Source organism: Entelurus aequoreus, linkage group LG07, assembly GCF_033978785.1.
Source record: "Entelurus aequoreus isolate RoL-2023_Sb linkage group LG07, RoL_Eaeq_v1.1, whole genome shotgun sequence".
Taxonomy (NCBI): Eukaryota; Metazoa; Chordata; class Actinopteri; order Syngnathiformes; family Syngnathidae; genus Entelurus; species Entelurus aequoreus.
The window spans coordinates 56695300-56720101 of record NC_084737.1 but is presented as its reverse complement, the minus strand read 5'-3'; the positions used below and the strand labels follow the sequence as shown (position 1 = coordinate 56720101).

General features: G+C 42.6%; 2 protein-coding genes across 3 annotated transcripts in view; both read right to left on the bottom strand.

The window, feature by feature from the left end:
- prkx (protein kinase X-linked) overlaps nt 1-11037 on the bottom strand; it is a 29211-nt gene extending 18174 nt beyond the window's left edge. Inside the window, exon 1 of the mRNA XM_062054041.1 lies at nt 10472-11037. Within this exon, the coding sequence (XP_061910025.1) occupies nt 10472-10658 (187 nt within the window). The 5' untranslated portion in view covers nt 10659-11037. The remainder of the gene's footprint in view (nt 1-10471) is intronic.
- A 9171-nt stretch (nt 11038-20208) lies between these two features.
- scn1lab (sodium channel, voltage-gated, type I like, alpha b) overlaps nt 20209-24802 on the bottom strand; it is a 123465-nt gene continuing 118871 nt past the window's right edge. For both annotated transcript variants that reach the window (XM_062054040.1, XM_062054037.1), the window contains one exon: nt 20209-24740. In XM_062054040.1, the coding sequence (XP_061910024.1) occupies nt 23569-24740 (1172 nt within the window). In that variant the 3' untranslated portion in view covers nt 20209-23568. The remainder of the gene's footprint in view (nt 24741-24802) is intronic.

The window sequence follows — 24802 nt, the reverse complement described above, 5'->3', positions numbered from 1 at the left end:
CCAGACATAAACTGTGTCTGAATTCGGAGGCTGCATCATCCTTTACAGTGCGCATTTGTAGGGTGCTGACATCATCGCGGTGCGCAAAGGCTGTCCCAATTCAAAAAAGTCCCAAGTGTCCTCCAAATCCGGACAAATGTGTTTTCTCCCAACTCCAGGTACCAACACATGAAACACGTTTAATGATTATTTCAGGAATAAAATGATTTTATCCACAAACTCAAAGATGATTTGAACAAAAAGTGTCTGCAGAGTTTTTTACTACAAGTTATATCAGAGGAGTTGTTAGATATAACAATGCCTTTCTCTGATTAAATTAGTAAATGTCTTGGCCCTGGGATGAGGTGGCTCTTGTCCAGGGTGTACCCCGCCTTCCCCCTGAGTGCAGCTGGGATAGGATCCAGCACCCCCCACCACCCCGAGAGGTACAAGCGGTAGAAAATGGATGGGTTTATTCTCCTAGTCGAGACCAATACAGTATAGTTCAGTCACAAAGACATTTGATTGCCTGCAAATCCGCATTCAGGGCAGGATTACTACGCACAACAACGTGAACTCAAGCAATCAATCAATCAATCAATGTTTATTTATATAGCCCTAAATCACAAGTGTCTCAAAGGGCTGTACAAGCCACAACGACATCCTCGGTACAGAGCCCACATGCAATGCAACTGAAGTGTGTCACTGAAGTTGCTGCTCCTTCCAAATGTTCTGTTTCAACTTCTATGCTAGTGTTAGTCACAATCATGTATTTTATTCTTCTGGGCTGCACTTCCAGCGGTGTAATGGGAAGAGACACAACGCTGATTGAACATTAATTACGTCGTGACAAGCCTGACTTTCGCAACTGTGGAATGGGAGGTCATGCACACATGTCCACAAACACACGCACTCACAGGATCCCGGGAAATAAGGGCAAATTGTTTCGTGTCGGCCATGTACCAAGCATTGTTTCTCACTTCCTTCCCTACTGTTTACTACTGCGGTATCTTCAAACACAGTGTTTTTCAACCTTTTCTGAGCCAAGGCACATTTTTTTCATTGAAAAAATCCAGAGGCACACCACCAGCAGAAAACATTAAAAAAAAATTACGAACCCCGTTTCCATATACCGTAATTTCCGGACTATAAGCCGCACCTGACTATAAGCCGCACCAGCTAAATTTAGGGGAAAATACAGATTGCTCCATATATAAGCCGCACCCGACTATAAGCCGCAGGGTTTTGATGTGTAATTACCGTAGTATATAGGGGTTCCTGCTACCACGGAGGGGATTGTCGGGACAGAGATGACTGTTTGGGAACGCAAAGCGTCCCATTTATTAACAATAAATCTTTCAATCATTCAATCAAACTTTCACATCTTTGACATGGCGAACAGCATTCGTGCAGAGTACAAATAATACAACGGTGCAAAGTAATACAAAGTGCTCGCCTGTACGTTATCAAAATAACCAGCCTACCGGTATATGAAAAGTCAGTCTTTAATCATTGTGTCATCGTCTTCCTCCTGCGTACTAAAACCACCGAAATCCTCTTCGTCGGTGTCGGAGAAGAACAGGCCGTAAATAAGCCGCACCCTTGTATAAGCCGCAGGGACCAGAACGAGGGGAAAAAGTAGCGGCTTATAGTCCGGAAATTACGGTAATAATAATAATGGATTAGATTTATATAGCGCTTTTCTAGACACTCAAAGCGCTTCACAGAGAAGTGAGAACCCATCATTCATTTTTACAACTCATTCATTCATCATTCATTCTCCGGTGTGAGCGGCACCGGGGGCAAGGGTGAAGTGTCCTGCCCAAGGACACAACGGCAGCGATTTTTTGGATGGTAAGAGGCGGGGAGCGAACCTGCAACCCTCAGGTTTCTGGCAAGGCCGCTCTACCCACTACGCCATGCCGCCCCGATGAGTTGGGAAATTGTGTTAGATGTAAATATAAACGAAATACAATGATTTGCAAATCATTTCCAACCCATATTCAGTTGAATATGCTACAAATATAACATGTTTGATGTTCAAACTGATAAAAAAAAAATGTTGTTCAAATAATCATTAACTTTAGAATTTGATGCCAGCAACATGTGACAAAGAAGTTGGGAAAGGTGGCAATAAATACTAATAAAGTTGATGAATGCTCATCAAACACTTATTTGGAACATCCCACAGGTGAACAGATAAATTGGGAACAGGTGGGTGCCATGATTAGGTATAAAAGTAGATTTCATGAAATGCTCAGTCATTCAAAAAAGGCAAAAGGAGAAAAACATTGATTTATTTTTCAAATTGTCCGCAAAAAAAACTATAATTGATCAATAAAATCGTTACATGTATTTATACAATCATACAATTGTATTACTTTAATTAGTTTTAACTTAAAGGCCTACTGAAACCCACTACTACCGACCACGCAGTCTGATAGTTTATACATCAATGATGAAATCTTAACATTGTAACATGCCAATACGGCCGGGTTAACTTATAAAGTGCAATTTTAAATTTCCCGCCACACTTCCGGTTGAAAAAGCCTTCGGAGGATGACGTATGCGCGTGACGTAGCCCGGGGAACAGAGGTATGCCTTCCCCATTGAATACAATACAAAAAAGCTCTGTTTTCATTTCATAATTCCACAGTATTCTGGACATCTGTGTTGGTGAATCTTTTGAAATTTGTTTAATGAACAATGGAGGCTGCAAAGAAGAACTTTGTAGGTGGGATCGGTGTATAGCGGCTGGCTGTAGCAACAAAACAAGGACTACTCACTTGGATAGCAGACGCGCTAGCCGATGCTAGCCGCTCACCGGCCACCGCACGGATGATCGGGTGAAGTCCTTCGTCGCGCCGTCGATCGCTTGAACGCAGGTGAGCACGGGTGTTGATGAGCAGAGCAGATGAGGGCTGGCTGGCGTAGGTGGAGCGCTAATGTTTTTATCATAGCTCTGTGAGGTCCGGTTGCTAAGTCAGCCTTAGCGTCGTTAGCAACAGCATTGTTAAGCTTTGCCAGGCTGAGATCTATTAACCGTGTAGTTACATGTACATGGTTTAATAGTATTGTTGATCTTCTGTCTATCCTTCCAGTCAGGGATTTATTTATTTTGTTTCTATCTGCATTTGAGACAGATGCTATCACGTTAGCTCCTGCTAAAGAGCCTTGTCGATGTATTGTCGTGGAGATAAAAGGCACTGTGAATGTCCATTTCCCGTTCTCGACTCTCATTTTCAAGATGATATAGTATCCGAGGTGGTTTAAAATACAAATCCGTGATCCACAATAGAAAAAGGAGAGAGTGTGGAATCCAATGAGCCAGCTTGTACCTAAGTTACGGTCAGAGCGAAAAGAAATATGTATTTCTCTGCATTCTAGTCCGTCACTCTAACGTTCCTCGTCCACGAATCTTTCATCCTCGCTCAAATTAATGGGGTAATCGTCGCTTTTTCGGTCCGAATAGCTCTAGCTGCGTTGAAAACAATAGGAAAATATGAGGGAGTGAACAACTGACAATGTCACGCTACTTCCGGTAGGGGCAAGGTTTTTTTTTTATCAGAGACCAAAAGTTGCGAACTTTATCGACGTTGTTCTATACTAAATCCTTTCAGCAAAAATATGGCAATATCGCAAAATGATCAAGTATGACACATAGAATGGATCTGCTATCCCCGTTTAAATAAAAACAATTAATTTCAGTAGGCCTTTAAAGGCCTACTGAAACCCACTACTACCGACCACGCAGTCTGATAGTTTATATATCAATGATGAAATCTTAACATTATAACACATGCCAATACGGCCGGGTTAACTTATAAAGTGCAATTTTAAATTTGCCGCTAAACTTCCGGTTCGAAACGCCTCTGCGGATGACGTATGCGCGTGACGTAGCCCGGCGAACACGGGTATGCCTTCCACATTGAAGCCGATACGAAAAAGCTCTGTTTTCATTTCATAATTCCACAGTATTCTGGACATCTGTGTTCGTGAATCTGTTTCAATCATGTTCATTGCATTATGGAGAAGGAAGCCAAGCAAGCAAAGAAGAAAGTTGTCGGTGCGAAATGGACGTATTTTTCGAACGTAGTCAGCCACAACAGTACACAGCCGGCGCTTCTTTGTTTACATTCCCGAAAGATGCAGTCAAGATGGAAGAACTCGGATAACAGAGACTCTAACCAGGAGGACTTTTGATTTGGATACACAGACGCCTGTAGAGAACTGGGACAACACAGACTCTTACCAGGATTACTTTGATTTGGATGACAAAGACGCAGACGTGCTACTGTGAGTATGCAGCTTTGGCTTTTTTTTGCGTATGTACGTAACTTTTTTAAAATATATAAGCTTTATGAACCTTGGGTTAGGTGAACGGTCTTTTGGGCTGAGTGATTGTGTGTGTTGATCATGTGTTTGAATTGTATTGGCGTGTTCTATGGAGCTAGGAGCTAGCAGAGGAGCTAGGAGCTAGCATAACACGTACCGTACCGTACGTGCGCGTCACGTACGTAACTTTTTAAAAATATATAAGCTTTATGAACCTTGGGTTAGGTGAACGGTCTTTTGGGCTGAGTGATTGTGTGTGTTGATCAGGTGTTTGAATTGTATTGGCGTGTTCTATGGAGCTAGGAGCTAGCAGAGGAGCTAGGAGCTAGCATAACAAACACGCAGGTGTTATTATGCAGGATTAATTTGTGGCATATTAAATATAAGCCTGGTTGTGTTGTGGCTAATAGAGTATATATATGTCTTGTGTTTATTTACTGTTGTAGTCATTCCCAGCTGAATATCAGGTCACCCTCGGCTCTCACAGCATCTTCCCTATCTGAATAGCTTCAACTCCCCACTAGTCCTTCACTTGCACTTTACTCATCCACAAATCTTTCATCCTCGCTCAAATTAATGGGGAAATTGTCGCTTTCTCGGTCCGAATCTCTCTCACTTCATGCGGCCATCATTGTAAACAATAGGGAACTTTGCGTATATGTTCAACTGACTACGTCACGCTACTTCCGGTAGGTGCAAGCCTTTTTTTTATCAGATACCAAAAGTTGCAATCTTTATCGTCGTTGTTCTATACTAAATCCTTTCAGCAAAAATATGGCAATATCGCGAAATGATCAAGTATGACACATAGAATAGATCTGCTATCCCCGTTTAAATAAAAAAAATTCATTTCAGTAGGCCTTTAAAAGACCCTCATTTGTAAGGTGCGGCAGAAATTGTCATTAATTTAATTTGTGCAAATGTATAATTTTAAGAAAATAATAGGATATAAAATGACCTATGTCGGGATGTGTATTTTTGTCCACATCGCACAGAACTCACGCACAGTCATGGCCAATTATGCAAATCGTACGATGAGCTCATTTAACTCAGCCCTATTCAGATGTGGGTCACAATGCCTCAAAGTTATCGTGCTATTGTTAGGAAATATCACGCTAAAAATATTAATGGTGATACAAATACATCCGCAGTGATTAATTGTTCATTTTGACAGCAGTTTTTGATTGAGTTTTAGTTGGTGTTTTGATGAAAATGTATTTTGGTTTTAGACATTTAAATTGGTTCAGTTGATTAAGTGCTTAAACATTTTAAATCGGATGAAATTACAGTAGATTTTATCGGACAAAATATAAATTAAAAAGGATAATGTATCTTTGAAGTTGTCTTGAAACCACTTTTATTAAGCTTATTGTTGAGCATCACAACACTAAATTCACAACAAGACCTGCACTCCATGAATACATCAGTAAGTACATTTCAAACTAAGCTTATGGTGCTATCATTTTAGACAAAATTAAGCAATTTTTTAAATGCTGAATAATATATAACTACAATGGTCAAATAAAGAAACAAACTATTTGTATTCCAAATTGTGAGCAAAATTGGCGTCTTGGCCTCTGTCCCGTTTAAACACAGCAACCAGTGTTATAAATCTAGAACACATTATATATATATATATATATAAATATAAATTTAGTCCTACTCTCAAACTTAAGAATAAAAGCTTTTTATCAACGTTCTTAAGTCTAAGAATCACTCCTACTCTCCACGATATTTAAGAGACCTTCAGAGGTGTCTTAAGTGGTTAGGAGTTGCCAGCAGGGGATGGCACTGAGGCGAGAGAGACGTGCGCGAACATTCAGGGAACGGAACAATGTTTTTTTTTTTTTGATGACGAGCAGCTGATCAAACGGTATCGTTTAGACAGAGCGGATATTATTTTTGTCACAGATTTAATACTTTTCGATTCTTTGTTGATTTCTGCATGTGTCTGCAGTGGGCTAGTATATATAGAGCCACCCACACCAGTTTCAAATTAGTTGCCTAATTAATGAATTGGAAAGAAAATGTTATGACAGTAGCGTATGTGTGTGGCCGTGAGGTGAGTGACGTCAGTGAGTGTGTGGGCGATAGAAGAGAGGGAGCGGTAGCGTGAGTGCCGGCGGGGACTAGTTTGTTTTGTATTATTTTGTAGTTTATTGTCAAAATATACACTCCCATTGTCCACTTAAATATTTCCAAGATATTTCTTTATTCTTAGACAACGGATTCCCTTCCGTGATTGGTAATTTCTATGGACACAGAAATGACGTCACCTAATTAGGTGACGTTAGGTGAATTTTAAAATTCCGTTTACGGCACATAGTAATGTCGTAATTCAGCTCTGAGTGTGACACTTAAGATTCAGTCCTACACTTCGCTGAAAGTGTGAGTAAGACGCTTGATAACTAACTTTTAAGTGCAGCTTTCAGCGAAGAATTTATTTACTCTTAAGTCAACTCTTAGCAGACTTCTTAGGAGTAATTCTAAGAAGCTTGATAAGTACGGCCCCAGGTCTTTTGGGTTGTCATATTGTGGAATTAATAGCGGAACAGTGTGCTGAGGACACTGACTTAAGTGCATCATAAGGGCATCTTATCCATGGTGTACTACAAAAGTCAAGTATGCGGCCTTGCTCCTGCTCTACTGTCTTTAATAGCAATAGTACTGTAATTAATTCCAGTATGAATAATTTTATATTACCGTATTTTCCGGACTATAAGGCGCACTTAAAATCCTTTTCCCCCCTGAAAACTCGACGGTGCGCCTTATAACCCGGTGCGCTAATGTAAGGAATAAGTTTGGTTGAGCTTACCGACCTCGAAGCTATTTTATTTGGTATCAATCAATCAATCAATGTTTATTTATATAGCCCTAAATCACAAGTGTCTCAAAGGGCTGTACAAGCCACAACGACATCCTCGGTACAGAGCCCACATACGGGCAAGGAAAAACTCACCCCAGTGGGACGTCGGTGAATGACTATGAGAAACCTTGGAGAGGACCGCATATGTGGGTAACCCCCCCCCTCTAGGGGAGACCGAAAGCAACGGATGTCGAGTGGGTCTGACATAACATTTGGTAAATGGTGTAATGATAAGTGTGACCAGTAGATGGGAGTCAAACATAAGAGATAAGTGTAGGCTACACCGTTTGATGTGCTTCAACATACAAGTAATATTATTGTGTGTGTATAAGGTAAGACATATTATCTGGCGTTTTGTTTCGCGATATTATGCAAAAGCAACTATTCTTACCTTCTGGCACCTGCTGATCTGCATAAATCCTGAAAAATTGTGCGGGTCCGCCTATGTAGTTTGTGTCGACACCATAGTCGATAGATAAGCTTCTTCTTTTTCCCTATCTTCTTGTTATGGGACATTCATCCTCCGCTGTTGACATTTCTAATATAAAGTAGCGTAAAGTTCTTACTTATATCTGTCAGTAAACTAACCATGAAAGCGCTAAAACATACCGGTGTAGTGAGTTTACATTATTTACCCAAGGAACTTTAGTTATTAGAGTTCCGGTCGGACGGTTTTTCACGGGACACATTTCCGGTGTTGTTGTTTCCAGATAAGGAGATGCTGCTTGGTTATTTATTTAAGTAAAGTCTAAATGTCATTAAAACAGTTAGCTCCATCTTTTGACACTTTTTCCACTCCCGTCCTTGCACACTATACCGCTACAACAAAGATGACGGGGAGAAGACGCTGCCGAACGTGAGCTACGTAAATAAGACCGCCCACAAAACGGCGCATCCTGAAGCGACTGTCAGAAAGCGGCTTGAAGATGATCTGTAAAACATAATCTATGCAACATGTTGACCAATGAACTATCATTACATGTTATGTAGACCACAAGGAAGTGTTTTCAATTTAGAAAACAATAATGATAATAATAGCGGTAGAAAATGGATGGATGGCTTTAATGCGCCCTATAATCCGGCACGCCTTTTGTATGAAAATAGACCTGCCTAGACCACATACTTGCCAACCTTGAGACCTCCGAATTCGGGAGATGGGGGGGCGTCGGGGGTGTAGATTGTAGCGTCCCGGAAGAGTTAATGCTGCAAGGGGTTCTGGGTATTTGTTCTGTTGTGTTTATGGTGTGTTACGGTGCGGATGTGTTTGTCATTCTTGTTTGGTGTGGGTTCACAGTGTGGCGCCTATTTGTAACAGTGTATTAGTTGTTTATACGGCCAGCCTCAGTGTGACCTGTATGGCTGTTGATCAAGAATGCCTTGCATTCACTAATGTGTGTGTAAAAGCCGTAGATATTATGTGACTGGGCCGGCACGCTGTTTGTATGGAGGAAAAGCGGACGTGACGATAGGTTGTTGAAGACACTAAAGGTAGTGCTTTAAAGGCACGCCCCCAATATTGTTGTCCGTGTGGAAATCGGGAGAAATTCGGGAGAATGGTTGCCCCGGGACATTTTCGGGAAGGGCACTGAAATTCGGGAGTCTCCCGGGAAAATCGGGAGGGTTGGCAAGTATGCTAGACCCGCTCTACGCAGTGCGCCTTATAATCCGGTGCGTCCCATGGCGGTAATTTTGTCATTATTTTAGTCAACACGCATTTGTTTTGATTAGTTATCGTCCAATTATAGTCAGTAGAAAATAGGCTATTGACGATAACTAAGATGGATATATTTAGTCAACAAAATTAACAATGCAGTGATTACAGCGTGCAGTTACATTTGGTGTGAGCAGCACACGTGTGTGGGTGGGTGTTGGGTGGATTAGGCTGAAAAAAACATGCACACACAAGCTCTCTCCAGTTACATTCCACATACTTTCATCATTCACCGGTTAAGGCCAAGTGTTCCAAAAATGATGGAAGAGGGTTTTTCAAGCTATGGAATCTATCGTAAGCCATGACTTCCGCTAACCAAATGCTGGGCTGCACTGTTTTCGGGGTTGTGCAGGTGAAATGTACATTTCCTGTCCATCCATCCATCCATTTTCTACCGCTTGTCCCTTTTGGGGCCGCGGGGGTTGCTGGAGCCTATCTCAGCTGCATTCGGGCAGAAGGCGGGTTACACCCTGGACTAGTGATGGGTCCGGCAACACCGATGCATGGGCGCATGCGTAGAGCTCATAGAGTAAAACTCAGTGTCGGTGCGCATACCGCTTTTATAAAGTCACGTGACCGATCATGAGCTGTTTCGGTCACGTGACCGATACGCGAACTGTGTCGCACTGACGCCTCCTCTGTGCCCTGTGAGTGGGTCTTTTCTACAGCCGGAGAAATAATAACCAAGAAGAGAAATCGTGTACAATTTAATACGTTGGAAAAACTGTTTTTTTTTCAAATAAAAATGTGTAAAATTTAAAAAAAAAAATCCCAGTCCACAAGCATCCTCATTCACAACACGTTCTATTAGATTTCCATGTTATGATACATGTTCACATTATTTATTGACTGTATCTAAAAAAGATAAACATGTATTTTTATTTAAATGAAGATATGAAATAATCCTAAATGAAATACAATAACTTGGTTTATAATATTGTGTATACTAGGTCATGAAATCAGTGTCAGTTGAGTCGGTCCATAGGTTGCCTGTAGGGATTTTAAATGTCAATATCGACACAGTATCAACACAGTTTTGCAATGTGTCGAAACGCTTCATGACGCCTCATCAACCCATCACTACCCTGGACAAGTCGCCACCTCATCGCAGGGCCAACACAGACAGACAGACAACATTCACACTCACATTCACACACTAGGACAAATTTAGTGCTGCCAATCAACCTATCCCTCACTGGTTATGTATCTCGTGAGCAATTGGTACGTAGTTATCCATCCATCCATTTTGTACCGCTTATTCCCTTTGGGGTCGCTGGAGCCTATCTCAGCTACAATCCGGCGGAAGGCTGGGTACACCCTGGACAAGTCGCCACCTCATCACAGGGCCAACACAGACAGACAGACAACATCCACACTCACATTCACACACTAGGGCCAATTTAGTGTTGACAATCAACCTATCCCTCACTGGTAATGTAATTGGTATGTCGTTGTACAAAACCGAAATCAAATCCCGTTACAGACCTAGTGTGAACACTTATTGTGTGTGGGATATCAATGTAAATAAAGAACACCCGAGAATAATGAACTCAAATCACTGGTATGTTCCTGCAACTCACCCACAGTGGCGACGTTCACCAGGTCATCGACACAAAAGTAAGTCTGGTCTGCTGCTTCAGCGGAAAGACGGCTGCCATTGTTCTCTTTGGAACAATTGCTCTCATTGCTGGTGATGTCGACTTTGGAGGACGCCATCAATAATAACTTGCGAGGCGTATTTGTTTTATTTTGAAAACACCATGTCATCCATTGATGATGACGCTATATGTGTGCCACGTTAGAAAATGACACAACAACAACGTACCTATATTGTGGCGCTGTTTTATTTCACTGACTGCTTAAACAGCAGTCCAACAGCAATACAGGACAAAGACGTCGGTGACAAGCAAGCGACTAGCAAGTTCACATACGAGCTACCCATTCAGCTTTGGCATCGTTAAGAACGAGTGTCTGGATTCATTTTAAAGCCTCACTATTCACTACCTCGAGTTATCCTTGCCTACTCCGCGTCAAATTTACTCATCTTCCGCCATCATTTAGATAGAAACAGGCCTCGCCCAAGTCGACATGAACCGGGTCGAGATGAACTGATTTCCGGATTAGGTTGTTGTGGTCGAGAGGAGGCGGTCTTTGCTTTCCAGTTCCGGTAGAGCAGGCGCTGGTCTGGCAGTAGTAGTGCACTACTGCCCTCCACAGGCGTTGGGGCGTCATTACAGTTATGAGATAGCTTGTATTCTGTTTTTGATTGATTGATTGAGACTTTTATTAGTAGGTTGCAAAGTGAAGTACATATTCCTGGGTCTTCCCCGTGGCCTCCTACCGGTCGGACGTGCCCTAAATACCTCAATTGACCACTAAATGGTAACACCCTAATACGTTTTCAACTTGTTTAAGTCAGAGTCCACTTAAATTGATTCATGATACAGATATATACTATCAGATATATACTATCATCATAATACAGTCATCACACAAGATAATCACATTGAATTATTTACATTATTTACAATCGAGGGGGGGCGGGGGGGGGGGGGGGGGAGGGTTAGGTTTGGTTGATTATCATCAGTCATCAACAATTGAGAACAGAGAAATGGATTTTGGAACAGTGTAGGTCTGACTTGGTAGGATATGGACAGCAAGTAGTGGACAGAGAGAGAGAGAGAGAGAGAGAGAGAGAGAGAGAGAGAGAGAGAGAGAGAGAGAGAGAGAGAGAGAGAGAGAGAGAGAGATCAGAAGGCATAAGAAAAAGTAACTGCATTTGATTGTTTACATTTGATTATTAACAATCCAGGGAGGGTGTTAGTTTAGGGTTGAAGTTGCCTGGAGGTGTACTTTTATTGCGGTTTTGAAGGAGGATAGAGAGGCCCTTTCTTTTATATCTGTTGGGAGCGCATTCCACATTGATGTGGCATAGAAAGAGAATGAGTTAAGACCTTTGTTAGTTCGGAATCTGGGTTTAACGTGGTTAGTGGAGCTCCCCTGGTGTTGTGGTTATGGCGGTCATTTACGTTAAGGAAGTAGTTTGACATGTACTTCGGTATCAGGGAGGTGTAGCGGATGTCACGTGACTTCTTCCCTGAAGTGAAAACCAGTGGTAGTCAACCAAGCCAAGATGGCTGATTGATTGATTGATTGATTGATTGAAACTTTTATTAGTAGATTGCACAGTACAGTACATATTCCGTACAATTGACCACTAAATGGTAACACCCGAATACGTTTTTCAACTTGTTTAACCCTTGTGTAATGTTCATATTGAACAGATGTTTATTGGGATAAGGTAAACATCTGTTCAGTATTTTAACATAATAGTCTTTGATTGTGAGGCATTCAAAGCCACAAAATGCAACGGGTCCATCCGACCCACAAACGCTGGCTGAGTAACAACAATATGAACGTCCATCCATCCATCCATCCATTTTCTTCCGCTTATCCAAGGTCGGGTCGCGGGGGCGGCAACCTAAGCAGGGAAACCCAGACTTTCCTCTCCCCAGCCACTTCGTCCAGCTCTTCCCGGGGGATCCCGAGGGGTTCCCAGGCCAGCCGGGAGACATAGTCTTCCCAATGTGTCCTGGGTCTTCCCCGTGGCCTCCTACCGGTTGGACGTGCCCTAAACATCTCCCTAGGGAGGCGTTCGGGTGGCATCCTGACCAGATGCCCGAACCACCTCAACTGGCTCCTCTCGATGTGGAGGAGCAGCGGCTTTACTTTGAGCTCCCCCCGGATGGCAGAGCTTCTCACCCTATCTCTCACCCGGCGGAGGAAACTCATTTCGGCCGCTTGTATCCGTGATCTTGTCCTTTCGGTCATAACCCAAAGCTCATGACCATAGGTGAGGATGGGAACGTAGGTCGACCGGTAAATTGAGAGCTTTGCCTTCCGGCTCAGCTCCTTCTTCACCACAACAGATCGATACAGCGTCCGCATCACTGAAGACGCCGCACCGATCCGCCTGTCGATCTCACGATCCACTCTTCCCTCACTCGTGAACAAGACTCCAAGGTACTTGAACTCCTCCACTTGGGGCAGGGTCTCCTCCGCAACCCGGAGATGGCACTCCACCCTTTTCCGGGCGAGAACCATGGACTCGGACTTGGAGGTGCTGATTCTCATCCCAGTCGCTTCACACTCAGCTGCGAACCGATCCAGCGAGAGCTGAAGATCCTGGCCAGATGAAGCCATCAGGACCACATCATCTGCAAAAAGCAGAGACCTAATCCTGCAGCCACCAAACCAGATCCCCTCAACGCCTTGACTGCGCCTAGAAATTCTGTCCATAAAAGTTATGAACAGAATCGGTGACAAAGGGCAGCCTTGGCGGAGTCCAACCCTCACTGGAAACGTGTTCGACTTACTGCCGGCAATGCGGACCAAACTCTGGCACTGATCATACAGGGAGCGGACCACCACAATCAGAAAGTCCGATACCCCATACTCTCTGAGCACTCCCCACAGGACTTCCCGAGGGACACGGTCGAATGCCTTCTCCAAGTCCACAAAACACATGTAGACTGGTTGGGCAAACTCCCATGCACCCTCAAGGACCCTGCCGAGAGTATAGAGCTGGTCCACAGTTCCACGACCAGGACGAAAACCACACTGTTCCTCCTGAATCCGAGGTTCGACTATCCGGCGTAGCCTCCTCTCCAGCACACCCGAATAGACCTTACCGGGAAGGCTGAGGAGTGTGATCCCACGATAGTTAGAACACACCCTCCGGTTCCCCTTCTTAAAGAGAGGAACCACCACCCCGGTCTGCCAATCCAGAGGTACATCCCCCGATGCCCACGCGATGCTGCAGAGTCTTGTCAACCAAGACAGCTCCACAGCATCCAGAGCCTTAAGGAACTCCGGGCGGATCTCATCCAACCCGGGGCCTTGCCACCGAGGAGCTTTTTAACTACCTCAGCAACCTCAGCCCCAGAAATAGGAGAGCCCACCACAGATTCCCCAGGCACTGCTTCCTCATAGGAAGATGTGTTGGTGGGATTGAGGAGGTCTTCAAAGTATTCCCTCCACCGATCCACAACATCCGCAGTCGAGGTCAGCAGAACACCATCCTCACCAAACACGGTGTTGATAGTGCACTGCTTCCCCTTCCTGAGGCGGCGGATGGTGGTCCAGAATCGCTTCAAAGCCGTCCAGAAGTTGTTTTCCATGGCTTCCCCGAACTCCTCCCATGTCCGAGTTTTTGCCTCTGCGACCGCTAAAGCCGCACACCGCTTGGCCTGTCGGTACCTGTCCGCTGCCTCAGGAGTCCTATGAGCCAAAAGAACCCGATAGGACTCCTTCTTCAGCTTGACGGCATCCCTCACCGCCGGTGTCCACCAACGGGTTCTAGGATTACCGCCACGACAGGCACCAACTACCTTGCGGCCACAGCTCCAATCAGCCGCCTCGACAATAGAGGCGCGGAACATGGTCCATTCGGACTCAATGTCCAGCACCTCCCTCGTGACATGTTCAAAGTTCTTCCGGAGGTGGGAATTGAAACTCTCTCTGACAGGAGACTCTGCCAGACGTTCCCGGCAAACCCTCACAATGCGTTTGGGCCTGCCAGGTCTGTCCGGCATCCTCCCCCACCATCGCAGCCAACTCACCACCAGATGGTGATCGGTAGAAAGCTCCACCCCTCTCTTCACCCGAGTGTCCAAAACATGAGGCCGCAAATCCGACGACACAACTACAAAGTCGATCATGGAACTGCGGCCTCGGGTGTCCTGGTGCCAAGTGCACATGTGGACACCCTTATGTTTGAACATGGTGTTCGTTATGGACAATCTGTGACGGGCACAAAAGTCCAATAACAAAACACCGCTCGGGTTCAGATCCGGGCGGCCATTCTTCCCAATCACGCCTCTCCAGGTTTCACTGTCGCTGCCAACATGAGCGTTGAAGTCCCCCAGTAGAACGAGGGAATCACCCGGGGGAGCACTCTCAAGTACTCGCTCGAGCGAATCCAAAAAGGGTGGGTACTCTGAGCTGCGGTTTGGCGCGTAAGCGCAAACCACAGTCAGGACCCGTTCCCCCACCCGAAGGCGGAGGGAAGCTACCCTCTCGTCCACCGGGTTGAACTCCAACATGCAGGCTCTGAGCCGGGGGGCAACAAGAATTGCCACCCCAGCCCGTCGCCTCTCACTGCCGGCAACGCCAGAGTGGAAGAGAGTCCAGCCCCTCTCGAGAGAACTGGTTCCAGAGCCCTTGCTGTGCGTCGAAGTGAGTCCGACTATGTCTAGCCGGAACTTCTCCACCTTGCGCACTAGCTCAGGCTCCTTCCCCCCCAGCGAGGTGACGTTCCACGTCCCAAGAGCTAGATTCTATAGCCGAGGATCGGATCGCCAAGTGCCCTGCCTTCGGCCGCCGCCCAGCTCACTTCGCACCCGACCTCTATGACCCCTGCTATGGGTGGTGAGCCCATTGGAGGGGGGACCCACGTTGCCTCTTCGGGCTGTGCCCGGCCGGGCCCCATGGGGACAGGCCCGGCCACCAGGCGCTCGCCATCGTGCCCCACCTCCGGGCCTGGCTCCAGAGGGGGGCCCCGGTGACCCGCGTCCGGGCGAGGGAAATCTGGGTTCCTTGTTTTTATCTTTCATTGAGGTCTTCGAGCTGCTCTTTGTCTGATCCCTCACCCAGGACCAGTTTGCCTTGTGAGACCCTACCAGGGGGCATAAAGCCCCCGGACAACATAGCTCCTAGGATCATTGGGACACGCAAACTCCTCTACCACGGTAAGGTGGCAGCTCAGAGAGGAGACAATATGAACGTTGCACGGAAAATTTCTCTGCCAGTTTCTGCACCCCACAGGGATTCTTCTTTTGTGTTTCTGCACCTGCGGTTCCCACACAAGGTTGCAACATTGTTTGTCAACACTGTCTGCTCTCATTTTTTTTGCACATTTGACTCTCTGATGTTCAGTGTACCTACACCCTGTCCTCCTCCTGTCTAGGCCTGGTGTGTGTGTGGGTGTGTGTGGGCGTGGGTGGGTGGGTGGTTGCGTGTGGTACAGAGAACATCAATTTCCACACTATTTTCTTTCCACAATATTTTAACATAAAAGTGTTTGATTGTGAGGCATTAAAAGCCACAAAATGCAACGGGTTCATCAGACCCATAAACGCTGGCTGAATAACAAAAATATGAACATTATACAAGGGTTAAAAAATACAAATAATATCAAGATACTACTTAAAGGAAAACTGCACTTTTTTGGAATCGTTCACAATCATTATGAAAGACATGACGATGGATGGTATGTTTTTATGAATTCTAAATATTAAATAAATGTGATCAAAAGTCTGCTTACAATTGAGCCCATGGGAGCCGCTCTATTCTAAAGCCCTTTAAAAACATCCAAACACCTGCATTAGAGTGTTATATACATGATGTAAATATATATGTAATGTAACGGGCACATTTATAATAACATTTAATATTTGCCTATTATTTTGATCATTTTAAGCATGTTTTTTATTATTTTCTTCATCACTGATTATTACTCACTGCAGACTTTAGGAGACCCAACAAACATAATAAAACATCACTTACTGTACAATGTCTGCTGTCACGAGGATGCCGACTGTTGGGATGTTCATATATTCCCATTTAGATGAAGAATGTCTCATATTCCTCGTGAAGAAACGGGGTGGGGTACCAAGCGTCTTTTTGCGTTGATCTCGCCAGTTCCGGATCTTGAATGGCTGTCAAAGTGTACAAACTTGTCGGAGTACGTCCTCAGACATTTTCTTTCCAGGTGAAAGGCATGATTTATGATCTACAATAAACTTTCAAGGAGCAGGGAAGCAAGGAAGCAGCAGACCACTCGATGATGTTAACATAAGGACATACGGTAGTGATCATGTTGCCGCTGTGAATAGTTTGTCTGCGTTAGCGCTTGTAATAACATTATCACTAATACTTGGTTAATATTCAGGTCATGGAATGTAAATGGAGTATTGTTGGAGCTTTTTGAATGTTTATTTATTGGCTTTTATAAGTGGAATAGAGCAGTGGTTCTCAACCTTTTTTCAGTGATGTACCCCCTGTGAAAATTGTTTTAATTCAAGTACCCCCTAATCAGAGCAAAGCATTTTTGGTTGAAAAAAAGAGATAAAGAAGTAAAATACATCACTATGTCATCAGTTTCTGATTTATTAAATTGTATAACAGTGCAAAATATTGCTCATTTGTAGTGGTCTTTCTTGAACTATTTGGAAAAAAGTATAGGTTTTTATTTATATTTATGAATGATATTTGAATTCTTGCTATTTTTAGAATAATTAAAAAAAATCTCACGTACCCCTTGGCATACCTTCAAGTACCCCCAGGGGTATGCGTACCGCCATTTGAGAACCACTGGAATAGAGGACCTCTTATAGGCTCCACTGTAAGCAGACTTTTATTTACATGTATTTAATATTTAGAATCTATCGTCATGTTTTTTCATAACGATTGTAAACGATAGGCAAAATTCCAAAAAAGTGCAGTTCCCCTTTAAATGGGAAATAATAAACGTTAAAAGTATATCAAGCAAACCTTTAACGAAGTGATCATTGCAAACTGGTACATTCTCCAACTCCGCTCCCTTGGACTGGAGTGTGTGCTACTTTTCTAGTCTCGTTTCGTAAAATCTTTCACTCATCCGCCTTTTTGAACTCTGAAGAAGTCCTTTTCGTGATTTGAACGATTCGTACAGCCGAAAACAACACAAGCATTGGACATTTTTTCTTGGAGAAAAGGCTAAATGGCGCCTGGTACCCGTTGAGAAACAGAGCTGAACTTAATGGTTCAGTAAAATCCAAGCAATATCTTCAGTATCTTTATTTAGACACATTTTATTTTATTCTCCAAAAGCTGCATACATCATTCTTATACATTTCGGGGAAAGCCTTATCCCTGCAGCTATAGCCGCCCTAAACAGCAGGCACGGCCGACCTGTCTGACAAGCCTGTAAATGTGTTGGTCTTGTATGATGTCTTTTTGCTATTTTTTGTCCGTGATGTGTAATGTTTATTGGTTAATGTACGGTCAGTGAAAATGAATTTCCCCACAGGGACCAATAAATATAAATATAAATATAAATAAATCAGACAATTTAAAATTTGTCATATACAGCTTGATATTTTTTTTGTCCCAAAGTGAAATATAGGACGGTCATGTGACTTTCCCAGGCTATTAAGAGTGGGCATTACTATCAATTTTGGTATTGATCATGTACCAAGTAATCACAGGAGTACTGTCCATGCCAATACCACTTAAAAAATGGCAAATATGAATTATTTTCGATTTGGATATTATCAAAATAGGTTCAATGATATTGTGATGACGTCGATATTTTTAGCTCTCTTCTAGTTTATTTTCACAAGTGTGTATTTTGAGTGTGATTTTGTCAACAAACATAAATCACATTACTTTACGAATGAAATGATTGTTAACAATCTGCTTTCATACCAGCAGGTGGTGCCTGTTCCAACATTTTGCTTTGACAATTTGAGGAAGAAGGTGATGTTCGGTTGCTAAGCAACTGGAAGGGAGGAAGCAGGTGTACTCTGTCTGGAAGGGGTTGGGGGTTGGGTCTCAGCTTGTTTACATCTTTCACATTTTTTTCTCCCTATATTGTTGTTGACAGGCAAATCAATCAAAAATATTGACAGTATCGATAACAGGGGAAATATCAGTAACTGATCGATACCGGCATATTGAGATCGGCATTGTTTCGTTTTTTAAATACATATTGTGGCGTACACTGGAACCATACCTGTCACCCAGTATTGGCGCAATTGTCCTTGTATCATTGCAGTACTTTTTGGCAGCTTTAAAACATTAACCTGCCAAAAAAACATTTGTTGTTGTTGATATAGTTATATTATTTATTTATACATAGTGTTGTTATATCATTTATAAAGTCAGGGAAGACTTTGTTAGACACAGGAGGACTTTTCTATATTTTCAGTATTAATTTTATTTTGCACAAACAATTGTATGTAATAAATCACTGTTTTATTTCGCTGATGGTCAATCACACTGACACCACCTCAGTTATTTGTTGTAATAAATAGTGTTTCTCTTTGTTTGGGCACCCAATTCCACTGAATTATACGCTGACAAAGAAACTAGCTTGTTCCGTGAAATATTTGAGCGGTGGTCACTCTACAGCACAGGTGTCAAAGTCGTTTTCACTGAGGGCCACACTGAGGGCCGTTCTAACAGTGAATACTCTTATGACACAATTTTTGAATGCATTTTATTTGTAGATTTTTTTTCAAACTAAAATGTAAAAAAAATATGGTAAGTTTGCAATATTTTCACCTTGAAATTTAGTGTACATTACTGTAAATGGAAAAACAGTACTGGTGTTTTTTATGGCAAAAAAAAAGGTAGCTCAGTTGTCATAATTTTACAGTAACATTTGCATTAGTTCTTTTTACTGTAAAGAAAAAAACCTGCAACTTTACAGTAAAATTTTGGCTCCTGAGCTGCCAGTTTTTTTGTTTTTTTACAGCAAATCAACAACTGTAGATTTTTCGGTGTATTACTTTAAATGCAAAAACGGCACCACAGTTTATTACAGTAAAGAAAAGCACTGTTTTTTTTCATTTAGAGAAAAATGCTGTAAATTTCACAATTTTACCATGAATTGTATTGCTACTTTTACATTGCACAATTTGATGGATAACTTGCTTTGAAATCATTATTATTAGTATATATTTATATTTAAAAAATGGTTTGAATGTTTGATAATATATTTTTGCATAATTAGACAATATTTAAGTTAACTTCATTTGCGATTACATTGACTACATATATATGTATTTTTTCTCCCAAAATAGAAAGAAAGAATACATTTAGTAAGAAAAGCTACAGTACTTTATTGATACATATTATTTCCAAGCTTTCGAGGGCCAAATACAAAATCAAGTGGCGGGCCACGTCTGGCCCCTGGGCTTTGAGTTTGACACTTGTGCTCTGTAGGAATAATTAAGCTAGCAAAGGTTAGAAATAATAACATGTCTAATTAAATATCACTTTTCTGCAGATTGCATAATTTTCCTTCCATCTTATTTGCTTTGTATCAAATCCTCATCTTCATGGAACTGCTGTGACACAATCCCTAGGCTTAGCATTATCACCGAAAAGAACAGAACCTGTAATTTTACAAACCGTTCAATAGCGCAAATATTTGAATACTTTTGGTAGTTTAAATATAGGTTGTCAGCTTCAATGTTTAAATCACATAATTTGTTAAAAAAATGGATTCAAACAAAGAATGGGCTGTAAACATAGCTTTTTTGGGGGGAATTGGAGTGCATTTTTCCCGTCACACCCTTGATTAAACAAGATAAAGCAAGTTGACATCATCACATGTAGCATGTTCTTGGAAAAAGAGAAGACTTAGGAAAAATATGTAATTTTATTAATTTGGTTTTTGAAACAATAAGACCACGTGTGCTGCGTCACTTCCTGCATGCACTTCACCAAAAACACCATACAAGCAATTAGTGACGGCGACCAGGCGTGAAGTAGTTTGTATCTACATACCATTGTTTTATTATATGCAGAAAACTAAACCTGAAGACTGGTGGATCACTTTACTACGGTAAAAATGTATACATCCAACATCCTCTCACACACACACACAAAACAAACAGTGCCTTTACATTTCATGAAAGTACGAGAAAAATAGTTATGTTTATTTACAATGTACTACAACAAAGCACTTATTTGAAATAAACATTTGTCTTCCTTTGGAAAAGTTGTGTATTTATTGTGCAGGGGACAGAAAATATTTAAGAAGATAACTTTATTAAAGTTTATTTTCTCGCAGGGCCAAAATCCACTTTAAGCCAAGTTTATGTTTAGGATTCAGATCTATTAATCTAATGTCGCTTGTTTTTTAGCACCATTTTGTTAACATGCTGGAGCCTATCCCAGCTGCACATGGGATTACTCTTTTAATTATTTGCCAATTTGAGGCACCATATATTTCCTGTAATAATGGCCAGTATAATTATTTGCCCATTAGAAGTGCCATGCCACATTTCAGTATTGGACTGATAAGCTGTGTCTCAAATGGAATATTTCCATTCCATCTGTATACTTCAATACTCTGTACATTGGGTACTTACTTCCTGAATTCTCAAATGTTGACAGTGTAGTGCACACTACCTAGAAAAAGCAATTGCAAATATTTATTCAGATCCTCTTCTCTCCTCTTTCATGGTGAATTGCAACTACTTGATGGAGCTTTATCATCAACACTTGCCTCGCCCCATAACGTATCTGCCAGCTTTTTATTTATTGTATACTTAGAAAATGACGAATTATATATTACTTTCTTCTATTTTAATTTTATTTGTATACATTTTTTAAACTCTTTTGAAGTGCTATGTTTATCATTTCACATCCACCATTTTGACAGTTTTGAGTGCAACATCTTGTGAAGGCACTTAAAAGAGTAAGTGCAAATTCGAGAAGCATACTAATTGAGACACAGCACTAGTATTTTTATTTTGCTATACTTTTACGACTGTGAATAATTGGCCTTGGTCACTTTTTCTCGAAGTACTGTAAAAAAAACCAACAAATTATGCTGTTCATTAATTTTTTATATTGTTTAGGGTCAGAAGTGGGCTTGAGTCTATCCCAGCTGGCTTTTTGTGCGAGGCGACATACACCCTGGACTGGTTCATGACAGGACACACATATAGAAACAAGCCTTCACACTCACTTTCACACCCACGGAAAATTTTGAGTTTCCAATTAGCCTAAAATGGATGTTTTTGGAATGCGGGAGTGGGAGGAACGCAGTGTTACAGGAGTTAAGCCATGCTAGCATGGGAAGAAACTCCACACAGAGGTCCGAGCCAAGAATGTATCCCAGAACCTACTTTTGTACAGTACAGTCCTTACAGTTTCTGTTGCCAACTAATGGAGTGTGTGGGTGGGCCCTGTAATGTACATTCAGTAAATGGATTTTTGTACCATTCAATGCAAAAGGCAACAGTACTGTAGATTTGTATCTCTAACTCTATTCATGGTTCTACTTTAGAATGCCTGGGGTATTTGACAAAGTCAGGGCAGTGCTCCATCAGCACAGTGGACTGTCAACTTTCACCACCCGTATCTTGAATATCAAGACACAAAATAATGTACTGTACCCACTGTGGGAAGTAAAAATTCAGGGCAGCGTGTGGAAATCGGCTTCTATACTTCACTCCAGTCGGCTTTTGGTGTAACAGGGATGCGATCAAATATGGCTCAAGATTAACCCCATCTTCTGTAGGGTCAACTGTTCTGACACTGAGTGAGTCTTAGGTTAAATATGGTGGTGGGCACTGACTCTTTGGACCCCCTATACTGGATTAAGTGTATTCTGGCACTCACCACTGCAGAAGAGAAGCGTATAATTTCCAGCATTAACTTTGTCGGCAAGTTATAACATTCTGAATGAGACAATGAGTAAAGAAAAGACTCTACATTCTCGCTAAGATGTGCCACCATCTTCTTCAAAAATAAGAATACAAGCTGTGTACTCAGAGTATTCCACACATTTTTCAATTCAAGACACTGGATTTATAGTACAGTGGAGCCCGTTTAAGTCGGTCCCGATTCATGTCAACCAACTTGTTATATGTCCTGGTCCACCACTTCAGTCATTTCTATGAAAAATCAGTCTGTTGAGGTTGACAGTTGGCAGTATTGTGAACTTCATCAGCAACATACCAACTGTCTAGTTACACAGCATTGAAACATACACACAGTGACTTCCTGTTAAGTGCAAAGCTTCAAAGTAAAAGCAATGCAGTATTAACCTGAATTCTACCCCAGTAACGAACAAAATGCACCCATTTATATTTTTTCTTATATTGTTAGCCACCAGAAGAAAGATTTGCGCATGTATGACATACTGTACAACCGAATTACTACAATAGCTCTATTAGATCCATCCATCCATCCATCCATCCATTTTCAACTACTTGTCCCTTTCGGGTTCATGGGGAGCCTGAAGCCTATCCTAGCTGCCCTCGGGCTGAAGGCAGAGTACACCCTGCACAAATCGCCATCTCTTCGTAGGCTCTGTTAGAGCCATCCAACCATTTTCTATACCGCACTAGGGTCGCGGGTAGGCTGGAGCCTATCCTAACTGACTAAGAGTATAAAATATCACATACAAAAACACAAGAATCTACATAAAATATGCACAAATGGAAGAAAACCATGTGAACAAACTGGTATAGGTTGAAAAATCGTTTATCTCCTATTCTCCTTTTATCTCTGGACAAAGTCAAAGGAAATGTGCAAACAATGGCTAGTTTCCGGTTTGGTCATGTCGATAACCGCTTATCTTAATGTGAGTTAAACGGGTTCCACTGTAGCAGCAGCAGCAGCACTGGCTACAGACAAAATAGCAGTACAGTGAAGCATTTCAGTTAGTAAAACCAACCAACCAACTGACCAAATGAGAAATTACAAGATTTTGCAGGAGTCTTTTTAGGGTCTTAGGAATGGTTCGGTCCCTTCAGAGATGTCGGAAATTCTCTGTAAACTCACATACCTGTACTTGCCCTCCTCGACTTGAGGAAATCCACCTACTCCTAACCACAAGCACTCAAAGACATGACTACCTCCATTAGAAGATGTAAACATTTGGGCGGAAAATCTATATATCTTTCAAGTCTTTAACTTTGTTCTTTTTCTCATACTTGTCTTTGTCAGACTTTGTTACACTATTGTAAGACGGCGGGGAGGCAGTAGAGGGAGTCATGTCTGTTTTGTCCGAGGTGGAGTTCTCATGGTATTTGCTGATGACCATTACGTCCTTATCGGGGTCTCGTAAGCCCTCTTTTAACTGCTCTTTGTAGAGGGCCGAAGCCTTCTTCATGGTCATGCAAATCATGTAGCGGCGGAATGCTTTCTGGATGATAACGGCGGACATGTCCTCCTGCTTGCGACGGAGCGTCGTGGTGATGGGCTCATACGACACCTTCGAGGGGTTAGAGGCCATAAAGCGCTCCTCCATCTGTCCGCGTAACACATCCATCTCACCGCCTTCACCAAGTACTCGTTTGGTGAAGGCAAAGAGGATGTCGAGGCAGTGTATGCGCTCACCACTGACCATTGGCAAGTCCATAGAGATGAGCTGAATCATGTTAGGCTTGGGCATACGCAGGGGTGGATCCAGCGCATCGGCAAAGTCAGAGAGCTTGCTGTACTCCATAAACTGTGTGGCATCGGGGTCAAAGCGCTCCCACACTTCGTAAAACATCTCAAAGTCGTCCTCACTTAGTGGCTCTGCGCTCTCTTCTGTGGCCACGCTGAAGTTCTCTAGAATGACGGCAATGTACATGTTGACCACAATGAGAAAGCAGATGATGATGTAGCTGACAAAAAACAAGATGGCCACTGATGGGTTGCCACAGTTGCCTTTGTAAGTGTTCCCTGGATGCTCCATTTGGCTGTTGCAGTCAGGCTCCCTCTTGTTCAGGATGGGTGCCAGCAGACCATCCCACCCAGCTGAGGTAGTGATCTGGAACAAACAGATCATACTGTTTCCAAAGGTCTCGAAGTTGAACATGTCGTCGATTCCGGACTCGTGCTTCACATAGGCAAAGTTTGACATGCCAAAAATGGCATAGATGAACATGACCAAAAAGAGCAGAAGGCCAATGTTGAATAGGGCAGGAAGTGACATCATCAATGCAAAGAGAAGTGTCCGAATGCCCTTGGCCCCTTTGATAAGGCGGAGAATACGTCCAATTCTGGCCAGACGGATCACTCGAAATAATGTCGGGGACACAAAGTATTTCTCGATGACTTCAGACAAAAACATACCTGCAAAAGTAAAAAACACAATCTATCACAATTGAACACAATTTAACTCAACAGTGAACAAA